The sequence below is a fragment of the Octopus bimaculoides genome, chromosome 8, assembly GCF_001194135.2.
Source record: "Octopus bimaculoides isolate UCB-OBI-ISO-001 chromosome 8, ASM119413v2, whole genome shotgun sequence".
NCBI lineage: Eukaryota > Metazoa > Mollusca > Cephalopoda > Octopoda > Octopodidae > Octopus > Octopus bimaculoides.
The window spans coordinates 60193832-60216569 of NC_068988.1; the positions used below are offsets into that span (position 1 = coordinate 60193832).

At 36.7% G+C, this 22738-nt stretch overlaps 1 protein-coding gene across 1 annotated transcript in view; it reads right to left on the bottom strand.

The window, feature by feature from the left end:
• LOC106877777 (membrane metallo-endopeptidase-like 1) overlaps nucleotides 1-22738 on the bottom strand; it is a 242735-nt gene that overhangs the window by 83168 nt on the left and 136829 nt on the right. The window contains exon 7 of the mRNA XM_014926785.2: nucleotides 729-911. Within this exon, the coding sequence (XP_014782271.2) occupies nucleotides 729-911 (183 nt within the window). The remainder of the gene's footprint in view (nucleotides 1-728; nucleotides 912-22738) is intronic.

The following is a 22738-nucleotide window of genomic DNA, read 5'->3' on the forward strand; positions in this document are numbered from 1 at the left end:
GAAACAACACGGTGATGCCAGCCTGCTTCGTTTGTGAATGCGTGCATTTATGTGTGTGAGTGTGTGTGTGTGTGTGCGTGTGCGTGTGCGTGTGTGTGTTTGTGTGTGTGCCCGCGTGTATGTACGTGTTGTACGTGTGTGTGTACGTGTCTGCGTGTGCGTGTGTGAAGATGTGTCAATGTGCGCGCGCACGAACGTGCCTCGCCTTACTGATTTCAGTCATGGCCTACTGTTACGCTAGTGCTTCACCTTTAAAGTGTTTGGTCGGAAAATTTCTGGTACTAATTCTATCATCACAAGATCAGGAACAAACCATCACTTGTTGAGCGATGTGGGGACGAACACAAAAACCCAGACACGATAACACACACACACACACACACAGACATACACACACACACACACCATAAACACAAATTCCCGCAAAATATACATACACGCACATTTACAGGACATGCTTCTACACATTTTCTGTCTACCAAATTCATTCACAAAGCATCGATCGATCCGGCGCTGGAGAACAAGTATTTGCTCTAGATACTCCAGAATAGGACTGAACCCTTAACAGCGTGGTTTCAAAACTAATTTTATAAGCACACATCTAAATATGTATGCATATATTTCTTTTCCGTTTGTGTGTGCGCGTCTACCTTCATCAATGTAGATTAGTAGTTAGGCCAAACGTTACTTATGCAATGAATTATAAAAAAAAACACATTGCTACTTACAATTCCGAGTTGTTTGATGAAATTCGAAAGTTCATCTATTTGTTCTTTTACGTCTGAATGTTTAACGTCGAACTGTTTCAGCACCTGTGATAGCAGCTCGTCATATTCGGGGTCTCTTAAATGTGCATAGTAAGGGACATTCGAAGTGATTGATTTACCTGTCGCTTCGGAACCCGCTCCTAACTGTTGGTTTGGTTATCACACGTGTATTATAGGAAAAGCAAAAAACATAGATTGTTCAATGTTTCATCACTTAAAATTTTCTAGCAGAGCATGCAAGAATTGTAAGGTATTAAAATGCGAACATTTACAATCTAATTACCAATTCTTCCGTGATCGACATTATGGTTAACTTTTTTCTGTGTATTATAATTTATTTTACCTTCCTTTTAAGCATTTCCTCGAATCCTTCATTTACGAAATATTATATTGTTTAACAATATATAGTTTCATATTTGTACGACCATGCATCAAACCCTATTAGGTTAAGATTTAACTGTAATCATTCTAGGTCAAGTAAAATAATTACTAAGAGTAAATACATGAGTTTCTGATAGTTGCCAAATCTCTCAAATTATCAAATGGGGCCCACAATAAAGTGCATTTCCCGCATCTTGGACAGAGCTACTACTACTTAAACATATTCTAAACCTCACAAAAATGACCCCTCAACTAATTGGCATCAATTTGCCTCTCACCACAAGTCATGTAATCCATCGGCTTCAGAGGGATTTTCTTCAACGAAATCCTCTCTATGAAAGATTTATCTATCAAAAATAGCAGATATATCCCTTTCAAATCACAATCGATTGATTATTGTTTCTATCATACATTATATGCTATTTCGCTTCTTTTCATGGCGCTTTTTAGAAAGAGGATGGAACTATTTAACATATCCAGAGTAAACAAAATATGGATTCGTCATACGAGAACAGTCGATCGAATTGCAGTAGCCTCTTCTCAAAGAAAAACTGGTATGTTACCGAGAGAAATTGATATGAAGTTTATTAACTGAAAATGGTGTTTGACTGGAGGCTCGTGATCTAGTGAGTAGGAGGTATTCCTCTCATGATCATACTTCGCGGGTTCAATTACTGGACAAGGCGACGGGTTTTTTTTTTCCCTTGATGAGGCTTCACATTTTCATAGGGAGCCAGTACACACAGATGAAATTGTGTACCAGCCAAGTACTGATGTTGATGTCTCTCCTGCAAGCTGTAAAACACCGGATAGGTTGCTGGATCAAGGGACGAACATTTCGAGAGTGCATACATGTCTACTCACGGTCACCTAAACACATAGACCAATTAGCAAAAGCATGGTACACGTTACCCAGCTCTACACATTCGCATGTAGCCGTTGGCTTGCTTTACTGTTTGATTCATAGTTATTTAATTAAGTACAGAACACTGAAAGGTAAACCCACCAAGAGGTATTTAAGCTTAGAAATTAAAGGTTTGTGACAAGACCATGCAAGGCAACTAAATCATTGTTCTACTGATTAACCGGATATTCATTAACCTCAAGAACCACGGGATAATGATAGTAACTATATCAATGTACACGCTTTTGACGTATGGCATCAAATCACTATACGTTACTGGACAGAACATTTAAAGCTGGCTGACATTCAACCAGCACAAATTTGACCATTAAACGGTATGTATTTAAGTTTCCAATGGCTGGTTCATTGCATAATTCTTTCAGTCGTATTATTTCTACGCCTTAAAAATAGTCAATGGAGAGATTTTTTGTGCTGTCTTGTGAAGAATAATATGTGTATGTGTATAAAATACACAAATAGATAGATAGATAGATAGATAGATAGATAGATAGATAGATAGATAGATAGATAGACAGATAGACAGATAGATAGATAGATAGATAGATAGATAGATAGATAGATAGATAGATAGATAGATAGATAGGTTGGTAGATAGATAGATAACGGCTAGATATTCACTTCGCTTAAAACATAATCTGAAAATAGATTCACTACTTTCAAGACATAATAAACTTTGCTGAACTTATTGGCTGCAAATCAATTCCCGTTTCTTTTCTCTTTTATATCACGCTTGGTAGAACATTTTTACTTATTCAAAACCGTCAACCAGCACCACTGACTGAGCTTGCGTCTTGTTAGATCTAGTAGTCAAACATATCTCAAATGTCGGCTGCACGACATTATATTATACATACTTCTTTTATTAGACGGTTTAAAATATAGGATGAGACGGTACATAGGGTCATATGTTTCTAGGTATATTATACCTCCAAATACATTGGATGGTCATGATTGGAACAACTTTAATCATTGATCAACTGAACAAAAACTAGACTAATGTTAAGAAAAATCAACGAGAATATAAACAAAATATCTGTATATCTGAAACTCTTTGTTCCATTTCAGTAGTTATATCTTCCACAATCCCCTGAGCATTAAACAATAAAATTCTTTTGCAGTCATGCAGTCTAGCTTTTCTTCACATTTATACATACTTATACATTTCAGTCTGCTAACTCATATACATACAAAATACTATATTGTGAGGAAAATGTAATTTCAGAAACAAAGAGTACTTTATAGGTGATAAGGAGTAGATACTAGAGCATAATAGAAAACAACTACTTTTTTATTATTTCAACTATTATTTAGGCAATTGAGGCAGAAAATATAAAATCTCAATAGAATGAGGTATGTTCTTTACCAAGCTAAACAAACGTTTTTAATCAAGAAATATGAAAAACCAGTCAACACAAATGAAACATAGTTGGAATCAGGTTAACATCAGGAGTTTTCTTTGCTGACAATAAGCGTTAGCCAGTGTCAGCTGTGGTTCCATTGATTCCGTGCCGGAAACTACAGCCTAGAAGACGAACCTTGTCCTGGGAGATCAGCATAGCTTGACGAGGACGTCCTGCAAACCCTGATGGTATAAAATCCTATCGTAATTTTTGCCGAACCAGTAGAGATTTGTTCATCCAACCATTCATCGACATCTACATGCCATCGGAAAAGTCAGAAAATTGGGTCAACGGATTCCTCACAAACTTCCCGAGTCTAATCGCTCACAGTGAGTGAACCTCTGCTCTTTGCTGCCACATCTCACGAATGAACATTTTTGGACCGAATCGTGACTGGTGACGAGCATTGGATTCTCTATAAAAATGTCAAGCGCTGAAGATAGTGGGTAAGCAAAGGAGTAACACCGCCCTCCCTACTAAAGATCTTTACCCACGTAAAGTATTGTTATCTGTTTGATGGTATATGAAAGGTTTATTCCAATTTGAACTTCCGAACCCAAACAGCTTGAGCGGCTTAAGTAAGCACTAGAACAACGACCATCTTTGCTTTCAAAATGAAAGATGTTCTTCTATCAGGATAATGTTGGCCACATCCAGCGACGATGACATTCCAAATGCTGGAGCAGTTTGAATGGGAACCAATGCCCTACCCGCCATATTCACCGGACATTGCCTCGATTATCATTGGTGTTGGCACTCCGTCGCTTTCGACGTCGAGGGTTCCAATTGATCTGATCAACGGAACAGCCTGCTCGTGAAATTAACGTGCAAGTGGCTGAGCACTCCACGGACACGTGTACTCTTAACGTAGTTCTCGGGAATATTCAGCGTGACACAGTGTGACAAGGCTGGCCCTTTGAATTACAGGCACAACAGAAACAGGAAGTAAGAGTGAGAGAAAGTTGTGGTGAAAGAGTACAGCAGGGTTCACCACCATCCCCTGCTAGAACCTCGTGTAGCTCTTAGGTGTTTTCGCTCAATAAACACTCACAAAGCCCTGTCTGGGAATCGAAACCGCGATCCTATGACCGCGATCCGCTGCCCTAACCACTGGGCCATTGCGCCTCCACTATCATTTATTATGCAGTCTTCAAAAACATTTGGAGGGAAAAAATATGAATTCTGTAGACGAGGTCAGAAAAGTACTGTAGGAGTATTTTTCGTCACGGACAAGTCAATTTGGAAGACGGGCCTTGCAAATAAATCTACCAGGTAGATGGAAGAGCATTGTAGAAAACGGAGAGTATGTTTTAGGTTAAGTTTTTAAAAATCGCATTATTTATGGGATGACCCAATATATAGCATATATACATTGAATAAAGACGTAGGGAAGGACATAACCGAAGTAAAAGAATGATATTTTTTAACCTTGGAAATAGCGTCATCTCTCTTCAGTACTTCCGGCTGACTGAAGTTACATTGATGCAGGCATTCTCTCTCTGTCTAACCAAATCATCGTTGTCTAAACATTTCTACATGTTTATTTTTTGAAATTACGCCTATTAGTTAATCTGTCATAGCCTATGGCAATTAATTGTAATTATAACAAATAATTCTCAACTTCGAGCGTAATGCTAAAATGCCATGATCGATTTTTTTTTTAATAACGGTACGTGATAGGACAATTTGTTTGTCAATTTTGTAGTTAGCAGGTAAAAATTAATCAATTTCGCCCAATATCTGTGAAACAAATTTTGGGCCGCAGACTTCCGGACGAAATTCACGTAGCATAATCCTCATATTGAGTCCATACGTAAATAAGGAAATTTCTTCTTATAAATCATATGTATTCTTTAAAGTGATTTTTTCAAAGTCAAATTAGAATACGTATAGGCTAAAAACTTTACTTAACTGCATTAAAGTGACTTTAGATTAATATGTGGATTTTATAATAGAAATGTGAAAACAATCAGGTGTTAAGAGAAACGATATATTTAAAAAAGATATTTAGAAAAAAAGATTTAAACATCGAAAGCCACAAAAGCAAGCACTTCGATCCAGTAAATAGGGAACAAAAGGTTAAATGATATTTTCCCGCCATGTGATCGGCTTAAAACAAGGCAAAACTGTAAGAATCGCTGGAAACAACGCTTAAGATGAATAGGGGAAAATTGGGAAGGTTATCAATAAAAGGTATCCTTCCCGGTGCTTGGTACGTAGCGATGGAAGTAGGACACAATGGATGTAGAATATTAAACACGAATGATAGCAAAAGATTAATAAAAATAAACAAATATTTATATTAAATTTTCATTGTAGTCTAATAAGTAGCGACGCATTCCACAAGCTGTGTGGTAAGTAGCTTGCTTACCAACTACGTGGTCCCGGGTTCAGTCTCGCTGCGTGGCACCTTGGGCAAGTGTCTTCTACTAGAGTCTCGGGCCGACCAAAGCCTTGTGAGTGGATTTGATAGATGGAAACTGGAAGACGCCCGTCGTGTATGTGCCTGTATATATATATATATATATATATATATATGTGTGTGTGTGTGTGTGTGTGTGTTTGTTTGTCGCCCACCCCCCGCATCGCATGACAACCGATGGTGGGTGTTTGCGGCCCCGTAACTTAGCGGTTCGGCAAAAGAGACCGATAGAATAAGTACTAGACTTACAAAGAATACGTTCTGGGGTCGATTTGGTCGACTATAAAGGCGGTGCTCCAGCATGGCCGCAGTCAAATGACTGAAACAAGAAAAAGAGTAAAACAGAGTAAAGAGTATATATATATATATATTTATATATATATAAACACACACATATACATGTGTGTGTATGCCTGTAGCTGTGTATGTGTTTATTGTACGTGAAACGCTTGACAAACAAATGCGGTGTTGTCGCATTCAGTCATGTATCTCTCGAAGGAAGACGTTTGGTGATCCTAAAAATACTCGGAACCAACGGATATTCAACGTCCATCAATAACTCCATAACTCCATATGCCAACACAAGCCAAAAAAATGTGGCAAGAGGAGTTTCTGTAAAACCTGCTTCCTGAAAATTCGTCACGCCCGATTGAAGGGACACTTCATTACAACGATCGTTTCTTCCGCAAACACTTAAGCAAATGCGGCAAAACCACCAAGAGAATAGCTGTCACCATACTGGACTTGGAGAAGTACGCTGGAAATCTCCGTATGACAGAAGCTGTAGTCATTGCCCACATTAACCTGGAAGTTAATGGATCATAGTTGTTAACCCAATGGCTCCTGTGAATATGCCACCAAACACTCCTTACGTCACTGCGACAGTGGTCACCAGCAACATCCTAGTATACGCCAACAACACCATCACCCACTACTACCACGGCACCACTGCTGCTAACCTACAACCAGACTTCTCCAACACCGACGCACCCGTCCCTAACGAGACTTCTATGACACCAACTGCTCCAACATTTGGGAATTGTTTTTGGTTACTCAACCATGGGGCTATACAAAATAGCAGGACCTATGTAAATACACATTTCTATGAGTGTATTCTTCTGAAGATAATTCTTTGTGCTGGACATATAAAGGTATTTTAAACTTTCAACATTGTTCGAAGTTTTCTTTATTTCTCATTATATTTGTCGTTTTCTACTTTTGAACTACAATGATTCAAATGAACTAAAACTCAATTCTCTTCTTCATATATATATATATATATATATATATATATATATATATGCCATGTGAGAGTCTTCCCCAAGGTTTTAATGTAACACACGAAGCTCAAGTTTCCGGGCAGTAAGATTATATGCGAATATTACTTGTCAGATTTTTAGAACATATGACGCAAAATATATTTATACTGAACAATTAACATATAATAGTATAGAGTTCGTAATAAAACTTAACTCAAGAATTATTAGTTATATATTTTGGCACAGAGCCGGTAATTTTAAAGGAATTGAGGAGTCTATCATATGAACCATTGTTCCTAAATGTTATTCATTTTATTAACCCGAATGGATAAAATGTAATAACGCCCGCGGTAATATTTGAACTCAGAACATAAAGGCAGGCCGTTAAACATTTTATCTAACACGCTGGTGACTGTACCGGCCCACCGCCCTAACGTTAATAAATATTAATATCTGACAGGCATGTAAGTATATAAATTGGATGAATGGATATCGCAGTTTAAAGTGAGATGATATATCAATGGTACTTCATTTCATTGACCCCCAAAGACTGAAACAAATAAATATTTAGTCTCTCTATCTGAAGCATTATTAATCACGAAGAAAGAGTGGATCAGTTCTTGTCAACTGAGACTAGAAGACATAATCTGCATGCGTAGTTCATCCGAATTAATTGCATTTTCATTACTAAATATAATATTTTATCTGCCAGAGATCTTTTGCAGTGTAGTGTCTTTTGAAGAATAAATATTTTCATATTTCTTTAGCTTATTTCTGCATTTCAAATGTGCAGTACAAACATTACATTGTATTCTCTACTGGCTTTAATAATTTCCACACGAAAATTAATTTCTCGGGGGAAGAATAACTGCTAACCACTGTTCAGCTAAATAAATTTATTTCGATAAAGTTATGACCATGTACCAAAGTTACGCATTCATAATAGATATAACAATCTTTCTTGCATGCGCTACAGGCAAAACCAAGGAACTCAAACATAGTCAGTCGATCTGTTAGAAGTAGCAGTTAAATCTCCCCAGAATCGCAACTTACAATTTCAAAAATAGAAGCATGAAATTAACAATATTTCCTGAAGCCTACTTTCTTCATCACAACAAAGTGATGGCCAAATCTGGCCTGTCTTTCATCATTGATTACCTCGATCGGTTTACAACCTGAGGTTAAACAAGATTTTAAAAGCAATTCCTGCATAATAATGATAGAATAATCATGTTATTAAGTAGAACATTCTAAGTTTTGCTGACAAATCATGTTTCAAAATATCAAATTCTGATACAATAAGCTGCATTTTTAATTAATATGAATATGCATTGTAAAATGAGTTAACAACCACTAAAAGCTATGTGACAATATAATTTAAACAGTAATGTGAGAGCAATTCTGAATAATTATTTTTATCCTTGATAAGATAATATAATTAATGTGAGAAGAATTAAAATGGATCAGTTTCGATTTATTTTTAATCATTTAGATGTATCAATCGATTAACATAACGCATAAAATCACGCAAGACTTTATGGGTCTTGTGATTAAATAAATTTTAGATAATAGCTTCGAACTTAGGCAGAGAATGAAGGCAGTGAGCTAGTATAATCGTTACCGTGCAGGGCGAAATACTAAGTGGAATTTTGTTCATCTATACGATCTGAGTTCAGATTCCACCGTCCTTGACTTTGCCTATCATCCTTTGAAAGGCGATAAATTAAGTACCAGTTAAATACTTGGAAATGTGTAATCAGTTTACCACTCCCCCGTAATTGCTGACCTTGTGCCAAAATTTTGAAATCACTTTAGATACAAAGCCATCAGATGTTGTTAAGAACGTTCGTCGATTATACCAACCCCAGAATATCTCTGATACTTAATTTTATTGATCAAGGAAACATTGATCACGGCTGGCTGCGATCTCATTTGCAAAGACTATGCAAACTGTGCAACAAATCAAAGATTAATCTTTTCATCGCAATAAAATATTTTCAGACTAAAAGTAGTCAGAAATGAGAGATTCGCCATCCAGATTTTAATTACAGAGCCTGTGAAACTGGTAGTTTAAAGGGTGGAATATTTTGATATACTTTGACTCGAAACTTAGTCCAAATGCTCGAAACGATATGGAATCTGCTTAGGACAACAAAATAGCAATTGGTATTTTGAAGCGGATAGACAGATTAAAACAACGACTCAAGAATTTGTTGCAGTATATATGAGAGACCTGCAAAGTCCATAAGCTTCACAGGTTTACTTTCAAATTACAGTTTGGAAAGTATAGTTCGGTACAGACTTTAAACGGCCCAGTAAAAGGTTTAGAGTGGCTCAGGAGATGAGAATTTCAAAGGAACGTTTGCAATTCAGTACCATTCGATCAAAGGGTACCAGTCATTCACGTTTACCCCTTTCACCAATATAAGGCCAACGATGTAAACGTTAATTAACTCAAAATAATGGTATAAAGCACTTGCACAACACGCTGTACAATGTGATTGAAACTGGGTCCGCGCGACAGTGAAGCACCTTAATCGCAAGGCAACAGGAATAGGTAAGTAAAATTATGAATATGGAAAACACCCCAATGCATCACTATCAACGATTTCGTATTCTTGCAATGAATACAATGCAAATGATCCTAGCGAATTCCTTCTATTTTAATAAGCTGTTAACTAAACCCGATAGGCGTGGGTTATAGGATATCACATTTAGGAATAAAATACTTGTCGTTTATCTTATCATTATTGTTGAAACATAGGTCAGACCGGTTCAAACAAACCTATAATCAATAGTGTTCTAGCCTGACCACCTCTTTTTGATTTTGAACGTGTGGTTAGGGGTAAATTATGTAACATATCTTGTCTTGCTATTATCTAGCTCCAAGTTAGCCTTGATTGAGAAGATATATGATGGAAGGCGTTCCAGCCATGACCATTCCAGTTTTATTCTTTTTCTCTCAGTATCATATAGACTTAACCCCCAAGTACTGCAATAACAGACAAATCCGACGTGAAAGCAGATCGTAAGATCTTTCCTTAATTCTAACAACCGGTTTAATGTCGATGATCCAGATTTATATCATCTTCCCGTTGTCGGTAAGTTGAAATAACAGCCGTAAACTGGAAATCAATAAAACAAATTGCAAATTTCAGTCAGGTACTAATTTTATCATCACTTTTTCTGATCCGGGTCTAGAGTAGGAAATATTTGCTCTGGTTGCTGCGCAACTGCACTGATCCTGAAATTTCCGGCTAGTGTGTGAACGTCCACTTTCATCTACATAACGTACTAGGTAGGCTTATTATAGAAGTCGATACTATATATGGTAATTAAAAAAAAATCATTTTGAGTTATTTAAAAACCTGTTGTTAGTTACATTTCCGACAAAAATTTATTACACTCTTCCTCACACCGAAAATCAATGGAATTGATCCCATTTTGGTGAAACTTGTGATCATAATATTTCGAAGACTAAGTTATATTCATCTGTATTATAGTAGGATAAGTATATAACATTGTAAGTTTGCCTATCGACACTCAGCCTTCCCCAGATTGTTTCACTTATAGCTCCCATATGAGATATAGCAGAAATAACATAATCCCATCGAAATAGAAACAATTTGTGGAATAAGTCTGGGAATTTACTGCAAAAATATACACTTTCACAGTTTTTGTTATTGTTTTTTAACTGTTCTTGCTTTCTTTCATTCGTAACGAATAGTATTATAAAATTATATTAAAATTATAGAAACTAATGAATTTACACGACAGTTTGACAATAAGCTGTAAACTGAGAGCCATGTGATTTACTTGTCTCTGTCAAAAATGACCACAAACTGTTTTCTACATGTTATCAAGAACGCAACGGTTTGTTACAATTCTAATGCATGATTATGATTGTGTTTGTATCGGCTGCATGAAAATAAATTAAACAAAATTAAGCATTTTCATTGCTAGAATAAACAAAACTGATGTAATGAGATAAATGTAGGACATAATAAGCTGCATTTGTTCTGTCTCTCTTAATTTTAGAGTTGTACTTTTTATTTGTCATTCGTTTTAACGCCACTTCCCAAGTTCTTCCATGACTTTAGTGAAGGTCACTGTGTTGTGAGCATTTACCCGGGTCACCGGCTGGAGTCTATCTTTCTCCTCCAAACGTCATGGAGACTGAAAAACCAAAAGGTCAATCGTGCTGCCCTACTGTTTCTAAATAAACGGTAAAATTTAATGTGCATCATAATTTATTTAATCCAATCCGTCATTTGTCTGGTTGCAAAATCAAACCTTGTAATTTTTTTACATTGATTCATGATCCACTTTGAATTATCATTATTCAGACATGACTTTGTGTTTAAGATGTTCGCTTTGTTAAAACTTAATTCCAAGTTCGGTGCATTGCATGACACATCGAGCATATAATGTGATGGTTGTCCACCCCGGACCTGTGAGGGATGTGTGGTATGCCGACGTCCAATTAAATCTCAGAATCGGTATGAAAATAAACGATATCAACTGCAAATTGATATTGTGTAGTGGCCTATCGTTGCCTGAAAATCTGTCTTAAAGTGTTCATAACATTTCTTATTATATCTAATTTTCCTTGACGATCAAATGAGAAAGATTGCGGTAGCTCTCTACCTATTAAGTGCAGCAGCCGAACCTTAAGCATATTTTATTCTCTTAAGAAAATCAAAGATGCAACACAAAAAGTCAAACCTACATATACAAAAGAATGTTATGATCAGTTGAAAATAAGACAGGCCTAGAGTTTAATATCATATTTCTGTTTAAACGTAAATTTTGACATATTACCATAGTGTTTACACTCTTTTATGTAATTTCAAATAATGAAATGGTTTGATAAGTGTATTATATTGTGCAAGAAAAACCTAGTACTATTTCTCAATAATTTCCAATAAAATCAGACGAGATGTAGCCAGCAAGATGTAATCACAGGAGAAGGCAATCGAATATAACGATATTCAGATAACAAAAGAATGTCAAAGTTAACAATAGAATTCCTCTCCATGGTAATGAATAATGAGATGGCTTTATTTACATTAGATGATTGGTTGAAGACACGAATATGGAAAACAAATTTTTAAATAAATAGCCAAATAAATAAACTATATAAAATAATATTCAAACAGTGCACAAACCTTCATCAGAAATATATATGAAGATACTAGTCTGAAAAAACATACATATGATAATTTACAAAAACAGTCGAGAAAATAAGAGAATATGTATTATAGATGTAGATTATGATAGAAGGAATTGATCTGAATCTCTCAGAAATACTCTTAAAAATAAATGGTCTTATTTTGGAATGGCATGTGAAAATAAACTTAATCAAAATTTATGTACTTCAATAAGCCTGAATAAGCAGGCACATGTCAATAATATTTTACTGCCTCATGTACAGTGATATTGCATATTGGAATGAAGTCTAACATTTTCATTCTCTGGCTGTGTTGAAACGTCATGAATTAACTGACACTCCCTACTATAATCACGTATAGCTGACTGCCTCTGGCAAAGATACCAGCTATTTAAAAACGGGATTTAAATGCATTTAAGAGTCAGACTATTCGCCTTCAATTGTTTCACTTGCGTTTTCATACTTTGAGTTCAAGATCCAAATTGGTTGGTGCGATGATTATTATTTAATCAGTAGAAGACCCTGATCTGTAAAGGGCAATGATTGCTGAGACTCTAATGTGAAATGTGAAACCATTTCTAGGACAAATTTTGCTAAATTATATACAAGAAATATCCAAATGCAGCACTTTTCATCCACTGAAAGCAGACATTTCTAGCCCAATTTCATAATTTATGTATCCAGCAAACACTTATTTAACGAGGTGCATGATTATTTTGGCTTTCCTTTCAGATGTGTTTGCAGATTTTCCAGTAAAAATCGCAAGAAACCTAAATGTTATATTGTTGAGCGCGAGAGATAAAGCTGCAGGTAATTTCGATAAAGTATGATGACCAGATTAGAAATACAAGGACGAGCATAATAATGATTCTTCGAGAATTTTCTCTTTTTACATTTTAGGTTCTTAGATGACGAAATATCATGGAATGTATTCGTTTATTGAACCAGTAGGCAATTAGCGTCACAAAATATCAATGATTATATCATTCAATACTCGCCTCCAGCAGTTGAATGTAAAGTTCAATTTTCATACGGTCAGTATTCAGAGAAGCAATGATTAATGAACAAGATTATAATAATTATACCATTTGCGATACTTTAGAGAAATAATCAACCGTGTTGTATCGCTATTATTGATGTGCTTTTGCAACTATTAGCAAGTGCAAATTTATTCGATTAAAGGTGAAACGCCCCTGTTGCACAATAGAAAGGTTTTCTTTCGGTTTGTTACAGAGCACAAAAAAGATATCTAGCAGTTTAATTGATGTTACCTTTTCATTTCTTAGCCCACACAATAAATACTTAGTCAAAACTTTTACCAACGATTATGTGGTATGACCTGTTAAACAGAAGCGAGCATTCTTAAACGTGTAAGCCATATTTGTGATTGTCCGCGTTGTCATAGAGGTAAACAAGCCCTGCTCATGTTTTACAGTGTCAAATAACGAAATTGTTGCAAGAAGCCCATCATTTAGATAGCAGACTGGCAGTTTTGATGAGAAGATGTTAGACAATAATATTGAAACCAATAGTTTACTACTACGAATTTTATCGCCCACAGAGAGATGAAATGTAAATCTGATTTGGGTGTGAGTGAAATACATAAAATAAAACGAAGGAATAAATACAGCATGGAATTTGCATAACAGGCATTCAGACTAACACTAAAATCCATGTGCAGTCGCTATATCAGTTCGTAACAGAAGATATATCATCCACAAATTTAACCCTAGCTACCAAGAAGAAGAATAACACATTAAGCAGTTTGATCTCTAATAAACAGCAATACGCGATTTCTGCTGGTGTTTCTTAGAGCTGTATTCTACCGGTGACTACAATTTGGTGCAATGATTATAGATGGAAATAAATAGATAAATGCATAAATTTTCCATTTTCTTTTATAGTGTGAAATATTAGATAAGATCACTTCTTAAAATGTGTTCATTGCACGATTTTTTATTCAGTAGTTTGAATAAGATAATGCATTAAAATTTATACAAGATGTCGAATTATATTCAATTAATGCAATTTTTTACACTCTCTCGAGATTTAGCACAATGACGATAGTTAAATGTAGATTCTCTGAAGATGACGAACGACCTGAAGAGACATCCTGTGAAGAGTCAAATTTCCATTATACCACATCCTGTCGTAAAGGAGAGTAGATTGAGTAGTGTACAAAATAATAACTGGTTGTCGACTGTTGTAATGTTTTTAATCAATGCTCTACTGATTCAAATCTAACCTGATTTAAAGAACAACAATCAACTATATGTGAAAACTGTTTCAATTGCACGATCTCAGGCGAAAATTCTATGCTATTTTCCTTTCATTTAGATTGCAAAATTACTGAACGTAGAAAGCGTTTAAATGAAGACGAAGTGAATTTTGAAACTCAAACTCAAAATTATGCAAGATTGGTATTTGAAATCATTTAGTTTAGAGGGCATTGGCAATTAAAACCTCTACGATTTTGATTTTCTAATAATTGAATATCACACAATGGATATTGTTCTCTTGAATCAATGAAAGGTAACGCGTTCTAACTTTGCTACAAAGTTATTGTGGAGATGAAAGCCTTGTTGATTAAATCAGCACAAAATTTTTTCTAATAATATATCATCGTCGGAGTGATACAGACACACAGTATTTCACATATATACTATTCAATATCTCTCCCACTACACGACTATGTACTAGGAATTTCAGAAGGTGACATTATCACACGATTCGGATATACTATTTGGCTACACTTTCAATCAGCCCTCTCCCAATTTAGCAAAACAGCTACATCTAAAAAGAATTGTTTGCATTCGTAACTAATGTAGCCAGTACATTGCGCATTTCTTCAAAAAGTTGAAATTTAATGGAAAAACCATATCGCTCATCCCCAAGATCCGTCTACTAAAACACCCACTAAAATATCTGTTTCCCGTAATATCACATTATAGCTAGACCACTACAACCGCCATTCGAAATGCCATTTTCAGAGAGGGGTCAATCATACATACGGCCCATTCTGGAATCACGTTAAGGTTTTACCTGGCCAAGTAATATCCCCAGGACACAAACCTGTTTACTAGCAAACTGCCCGATGTGTGACACGAATATATATCAATGTATATATGTAATGCACCAAGATAAATGCAAGGAGTTAGGTGATCAGTTTAGCAACTGTGCAATCCAGAAACTTCACAGGTTAAGGGACATACACATGCATGCTTAATTAGGGAACAACTCAACAAATACCGCCACTGGATGCAAGAATAGCTATTTTAGCTACTGGGAATTTGAGAAACAAAAGGACTTTGCTAACTAAGCGATATGACTAAAAAGAGAATCGAACTGCAGAGTCTGAACTAGTTTTCTAACTACCTCACTCTACGTGCCTTTCACCTTCTCATTTTGAATCTCATTGCTCACTAAAATTCACCGGATCACTAAAAGGAATTTTTCTCTATCTTAACCACATTTTAGAAGCTACGAGTTTTTTAAATAAAACATTTCCCAAAACATATTGCCTACTGAATAATCTTAAAGTTTATCCACTGTCCAGTATAATTTCCATTCACAAAACAGTACTTATTATGCCACGACATCTGCTATCGCTGCTATTACCACATCCTTCTACACATTGATACTGCATGATTAAGCAATCACCAATGTAAATATATACGTCACGGATCATTTCTGTCACAAGACCATAAAAATGTCTTTCCGGTGTAAAGATTGTTCATTCTTCTTTTCCAAAACGAAGACTTTCTTTCGAAATATAGGTTCAAGATAATTATCTACTGTAATACAATATTTGATATCTTTGTTTTCATTTATTGGCATTACCGCATTACCATATACCATTTACATAACATAGCACTTGCATTTCTCAAACAATTTTCAAGTGTATATATTATTATCATTATTGCTGTTGTTGTTTATGCTGTTGTTGTTGCTGTTATTATTATTGTTATTATTATTCAGTAGTGTTATTTTTATCACGTGCTTTCACTTCACTGCCGAGCACAGCTCTTTGTCCCTTGGGTATGTGCTGTGGTTTGTTGTGATGCTTTTAATTTTACTGTTTTTAAAGTGTTTTATGTCGGATGTGTGCGGTCCTAGCAGTGCTATTTTCTGTATGTTATATATACCTATTAGTCCTGGTGTATTTGTTATGCATTTTTATCATACCTAATGCACTTACTATGATAGGAATTGTTTCTGTTTTTAAGCTCCACATTCCAGTTGCCTCTTTTTCCAGATCTTTGTATTTTCTCCGTTTCTTTTAGAGAAACAGTGTCATCCGTTGGTATTGATACATCGATTAGAAAGCATTTTTTCTTTTTCTTGAACATCTCTAACAACTATATCCGGCCTTTTGGCCTTAATTTCTCTATTGTGTGTATTAGCATATCCCAGAGTATGGTTATTTTTTTCATTTTCTGCGAACTTTTCTAGCGTGTGTGTATACCATCTTTTTCTGTTGTTATTCCATAGTGTTGATATAGCTTCCAGTGAACATAGATCCCAATGTTGTCGTGCCTGTGAATATATTCCTTCTTAGCCAGAAACAATAGGATTTATGGTTTCTTCCCCATACCCACATATTCTGCAGTTACTTGCATTTTTTTCCTTACATGGTATTATTATTATTATTATTATTATTATTATTATTATTATTATTATTATTATTATTATTATCATCATCATTATCATCATCATCATCATCATCATCATCATCATCATCATCATTATTATTATTATTACTACTACTACTACTACTATTATTATTATTATTATTATTATTATTATTATTATTATGGCCGCCATACTGTGAAGTCATGGAAATTCGGTGCTCCGTAAGTTGAAAAGGTGTTTGTAATTATTTTAGCATTCTAAGGCTCTGTTTCTTTTCATTTTTATTTTTACCATTACATGTCTGAGATTTTCTGGTCTGCGCAGATACTACTTTTGCGTAGAAACATTTGCTTTGCAGAGAGTGCACTTAGATAACTTTCGAATTTTAACAACTTTCGGCAAAAACAAATATTTTGCAATTTTCTCTTATTTTTAAAGATGACTGATAAAGAAGCCATTATAATGTTGGACAAAGAAACGCGCTTCTAGTCGGGGGTAGCTGAGAACAAAGAAAGCATTGAGAATATCAATATAGAAGAGCCTAAACTTAACGTCACCGAGGCGAAAAAATTTCGTCTCTAAGCACCGTCAAAACTTTCGGTGTCGACTACGAGAACAACGGCAACAGCAGCAGCAGCAACAACAACAACAATCACAATAACAACAACAACAACAATAACAGCAACAATAACAGGACAAGAAAGGAAACACACAAATGCAAATATCGCCTCTGCGTCATTTGCGTCGGCGGCGAGAAATGTAGTAAGTTTCCACATAGATGAAGAATTAAAATTGGCAAGAAACATTGTAAAAAGGGATGGGAGAAAGTTAGCTCTAAACTTTCCATCCGAATTGATTGAAAATATCGCAAGATGCACGGTAACATACCCCAGCATCGGAGTCAAGTCTTGGCAGGTGGAAAGCGAAGTACAAAATGCCTTGGACGCGTGTGGGAACAGAAGACCCACATCACCCGAGTAAAGAAGTTTGGAACCATCGAACTGAGGTTTGGGACGGTAGAAGCTAGATGTAATTCCGCAGCCACTTTGAGGAATGACGACTTTTTTTAATTCCCAACTATTGCAGCCAACGTCTTGCTAAGATTAGGGTGCTGAATGTACCATCAGAAATATCCATTACCTGGTTAGTGGCGGCCGTCTTTGCAGGTTTAGAAGACGAAGAAGTCACAATACTGGGGGGGGGGGTCAAGAAACTACCTAAGCAAAACCGGTTAGTTAAAGGTATGGAACTGACCGTGCAATGCAAGCAGGATCGTATCAACCAGCTACCCGATCTAATCAATCTCCCGGATGGTACTCACCTGTCAGTGTTCGTGAACACCCGGTCTTCTTGAAAACCAAGGTGAGCAACGTCATTTTCTTTCTCCTACTAGCATGGCTGTGCTGACAATGGTGTGTCCGAATGGGCAAGGCCTTGTATCAGCTTGGAAGCGAGGTTTTTGCTCAATTATCTAGAGTGACTTGATTTGGATGTAACTGCCATTATTGAAACAAGGATCTCCAGAAAACACGCTCTAGCATCCATTTTCGAGAACTACGAGGTATTCTCTTTCTTGTGGTCTATCGAGAGCGGGTGGCAGTGTAGCCGTGCTACTCCGGAAATCTTCAGTTCGCCAAGTTCGGGTTATCTTCCTGGACCCGGATGGTAGGGTGATGGTCCTTAACGGGAGCGGCAGCAAAGGTGACGCCATAGACTGGTGGCGGTTTATCCCCCCAACAGTACTAATGGAGGACTGGAATAGTGTTTTGGGCGCACGGAAGGACTGAGTAGGTTTAATACATAGCAGAAGGAGGTGTAAATGCCTCGAAAACCTGCTCAGGACTTTCCGGCTATCAGACAGGTACCGACTGGATTTGCCTGATATGCCAGTGTGGACATGGAGCAACCACAGCGCGTGATCCGGATCGTACTTAGACAGAGTATTTGTTAGATCAGAGGATAGGCATTGCATAATTTGTATAAACTTTAAATTAGTCGGCCATACATATCACAAATTTGTGATATTCTCAGTCGGTTAAGATGAAACCCGTAGACAGGGCTCTGTTACTGGATGTTGAAAGCGTCCTTATTGGCTTCCAAAGACTACAGTGACCGGGTTAGCGAACTATTTAAGCGGCAGTTGACGGGGGCTATTGTCAACAACCGGTGATCAGAGCGATTACAGTAGAATCGATAGCATTTAGCAAAAATTTAGCAATATAAAGAAATAGATTAGAGTGTGAACTAGTTAGCTAACTAGAAGATGATATTCGTGAAGGCAGCGCGACCGACGTGTTAGCGTTGAGAATGGCCCTTAACCATTTCATTGGAAGGTGAGTTGTCAGAGCTAATACCCATGCGCTAAAACAGGTAGAAACTAAAGCCGTCTGATGGGCCCGAACGGTAGATACGCGACGTGAAAACAAACAACGATCAACGTATCGGAACAGCCGCGTCCTACTCAGTTCTGAGTAGTTGCTTGCGGCTTCCCAGCAGCACTTGGCACAGCTGTTTGTGGAGAGTGATGTGTGTGTCGACGACGGTATCGAAAACGTTCTGCATGCACTCATACAGTGTCTTACTGACTTGTGGAGTAATGTCGAACGGCTGCCGTCGCGTGTAGGACAGATCCGTCTTTTGTCCGATTCCATAATTATGATTACCTCGCTGCCCTCCTTTATTTTCTTCTGTAAAGCCCTCATCGACATTTTCAACTTTCACCTCAGAAGGAAAAATGAGGGTAGAGCTGGAGGTGCTTTCGTCCTTGGTATTCAGAGTGATATTGGACGGTGGGGTTCCTTGATTATCCCTAGAAGTCCTCCTGAAGCAGGAGTTTTCTGATAACGATCCCTTTTTGCTCTCTTTTTCTAGTGACATACCGTGTATGCTTTTCATTTTATCATTCCATTATATATTAAACACCCACACTTTACGTTTATCTTTGTATTGTCCCACTCATGCTTCGCCCTGGTGGCAAATGAAAGAAACTATTGTTATTATTACTACTGTTGTTGTTGTTGTTGTTGTTATTATTATTATTATTATTATTATTATCATTCAAATGTCAATAATTCTGTCATTCCTCAGTTGTTTCAGTCGTTGCATACTTTGATGTAATTGAACCATAAAGGAACCTTATGCTCGCCCAAGCGTCTGGCTTTGTCCATTTTTACTCATACGTGTATTCAAGAAATTATTAACAATAAGCATAAGATGGCTGGATGTTTGAAAATTTTACATCACAATTACTCGGCTCCAATGTGCAGTAGCTTAGCTAAATGACTTCTATAGAAGTGGGTTGACCTATTTCCTGTAGATGGAAATTGGAAAAACCAGAGTATGTGTGTGTGTGGATATGTGCCTCTGTATGTGTGAGTGTGTGTGCATAAGTGTGTGTATATGTTTATATATGAGTGTATGCCCGTGCGTGTATGTGTGTGTATGTGTGTTTGCATGTGTGTGTACGTGTGTATCTTTCGCCGATGTTTATCAGTTAACGCCTAAAGATCGGTGACGAAAGGAGAAATTTCTTGAAGGAAGTACTTTTCAGTTACGCATCATGCATCAAGCTACAGAAACTGCTATGTCTGTACTACCAACGAAAAACAAATAAGAATGCAACACACGCACACAAACACGACCATACATCTCTTTTATTTTTCTTATCTTCTGTTGCTTCAGTGAATCGACTTTGAACATGTTTGATCAAATGTTTTACGATTTCATTTCCAAATGCTTAGCGGTATTTCGTCCAGATTTAAAACGGCCAGGTCAACTTTGTTTTCATCCTTTTGGGGTCAATGAAACAAGTACCAGTTACACACTGGAGTCGATAGCTTACTCACCCACAAACTTTCAGACCTTGTATCTATAGTAGAAAGGATTATTATTATTATTATTATTATTATTATTATTATTATTATTATTATTATTATTATTTTGGTTTGGTTCAAGTTAGTTCTTATTCCCGGTAGGATTTATGTGGGTAACATTTTATTACTAGTAGCCTTACGTATCCACAAGTTTTCAGCAGTCTTTCAAGTCCTTAGAACACCTTGGTAGTCGTTGCTGTCCCTAAAAGACAAACTTTCTGTTGGAGCTCTACCGGGCATCCTATTTCGAACTCCTCCAACCATTTTCTATATCTTTGCTTACTGTTCCCAACACACTCTTTACTATAGGTACGAACTTTACTGTCCGTACGCTCGAAATTCTTCTTATTTCGAATTTTAAGGGATTATATTTTAACGGATTGTACAAATATACGAAGCCCAATGTACCCATCATGACTACCCGTTTGATAAACATATACTAGGCACATGCATCACAACCATACGTGAGCGACATGATGACCTACCTTATATCAAGATGAAAAGTGAATGACTTAGCAGGTGAGGTTCAGTTAAAACTTTCCTCCGGTCACGTAGCCCATCCTACTCAAAAGGGTCATGAATAAGGTTTGTTTAAGGATGAAGAATAAAACAGCCATGTTTCCAAAGGTAAATTATTCAAATTTCAAAGAATTCCCCTCAATACATGGCTATGATGCTCCCTCATTACTCTTACTCGTGATCAGAGATGTACATATCATCAGCCACTTATGGACATGTTCATTTGCTTGAGGTCAAGCAACTGACAAACAAAACTGTGGTATTGAGCAGAATATTCTCTGTAGCGCATCTTTTACATCAAAACAAAACATATACATGATAACACTTCCAATCAGTTAAAATGAGCAGCCATGAGATCCACTGCCTGGAATTGATTCAGGGCATATCATTATTATTGTTGATACGATAAACTGTCTCCTTACGTTAACATACGTTCCATTTACATTACTTATGAAATACAAAGTTGTAATACTCCTCTTACATTGAGTATCATCGTATATATTCACCTGATTATAAGTTGCTTTGCAATTTAATATAAAGTTGTTATCATCATTTTATAAACTACTGCGATGAGCATAATCGTTATGCCTATTGTTAGTATTCAAGCAGCGGCCACTGTAATTACGTATACTCAACTTAATAATTGTTCTATCAATGGAGGGTGTTCTTAAATCGCAGCTAGATCTTCACTATGACAGAAGCTGCCTCTTGTAATATCAGGATGGTTACTAGTCGGCACGCTAGAGCATGATCGTTACTCTCGTCTCCGTGTTACAAATAGATGCAGTATTGTGGTACTTATTTAATCTTATCAACCCAACGGCTCAAACGAAGGCTTCACTCTAAAATGCAACAGTTCCCTTGAATATTTGTAGCTAAACGCATGGATATCTGGGAAGAAACACTGTTCATCATTGACCAAATAGAGATGATTTCTGAGTACTCATTGTGCTTATGATATAACCTATACAAGCCAGAATGGAGATCGAACGTGGCATCTAGGAAAGTATCTACATTTTTATTAATACGACTAACCATTGGCATGGGCAGGTCACCGTTTTGATACGTGCTCCCCAGCATTGGGATTTCTGCATTTTCAGACATTGGGGTTTCATCGTAGCATTAAGCAATTGCTATCATGATCACCGCGCAGCAGCCGCAGGGCTTGCACTGAGTTCTGATTCATTCTTTGCATCCGATATGCGTGTGTTTGTGAGTGTTTTGTGTGTTTTGTGTGTGTGTGTGTGTGTGTGTGTGTGTGTGTGTGTCTGTGTCTGTGATGCGTAACTACACCTACTGCTGCTTATTGTTGTTTAAGTAGTAAGAGTGAGAGAGAGAGAGTGTGTGTGTAACTACTATGAGATGACAGAGAGGGTGAAAAAACATTTTTA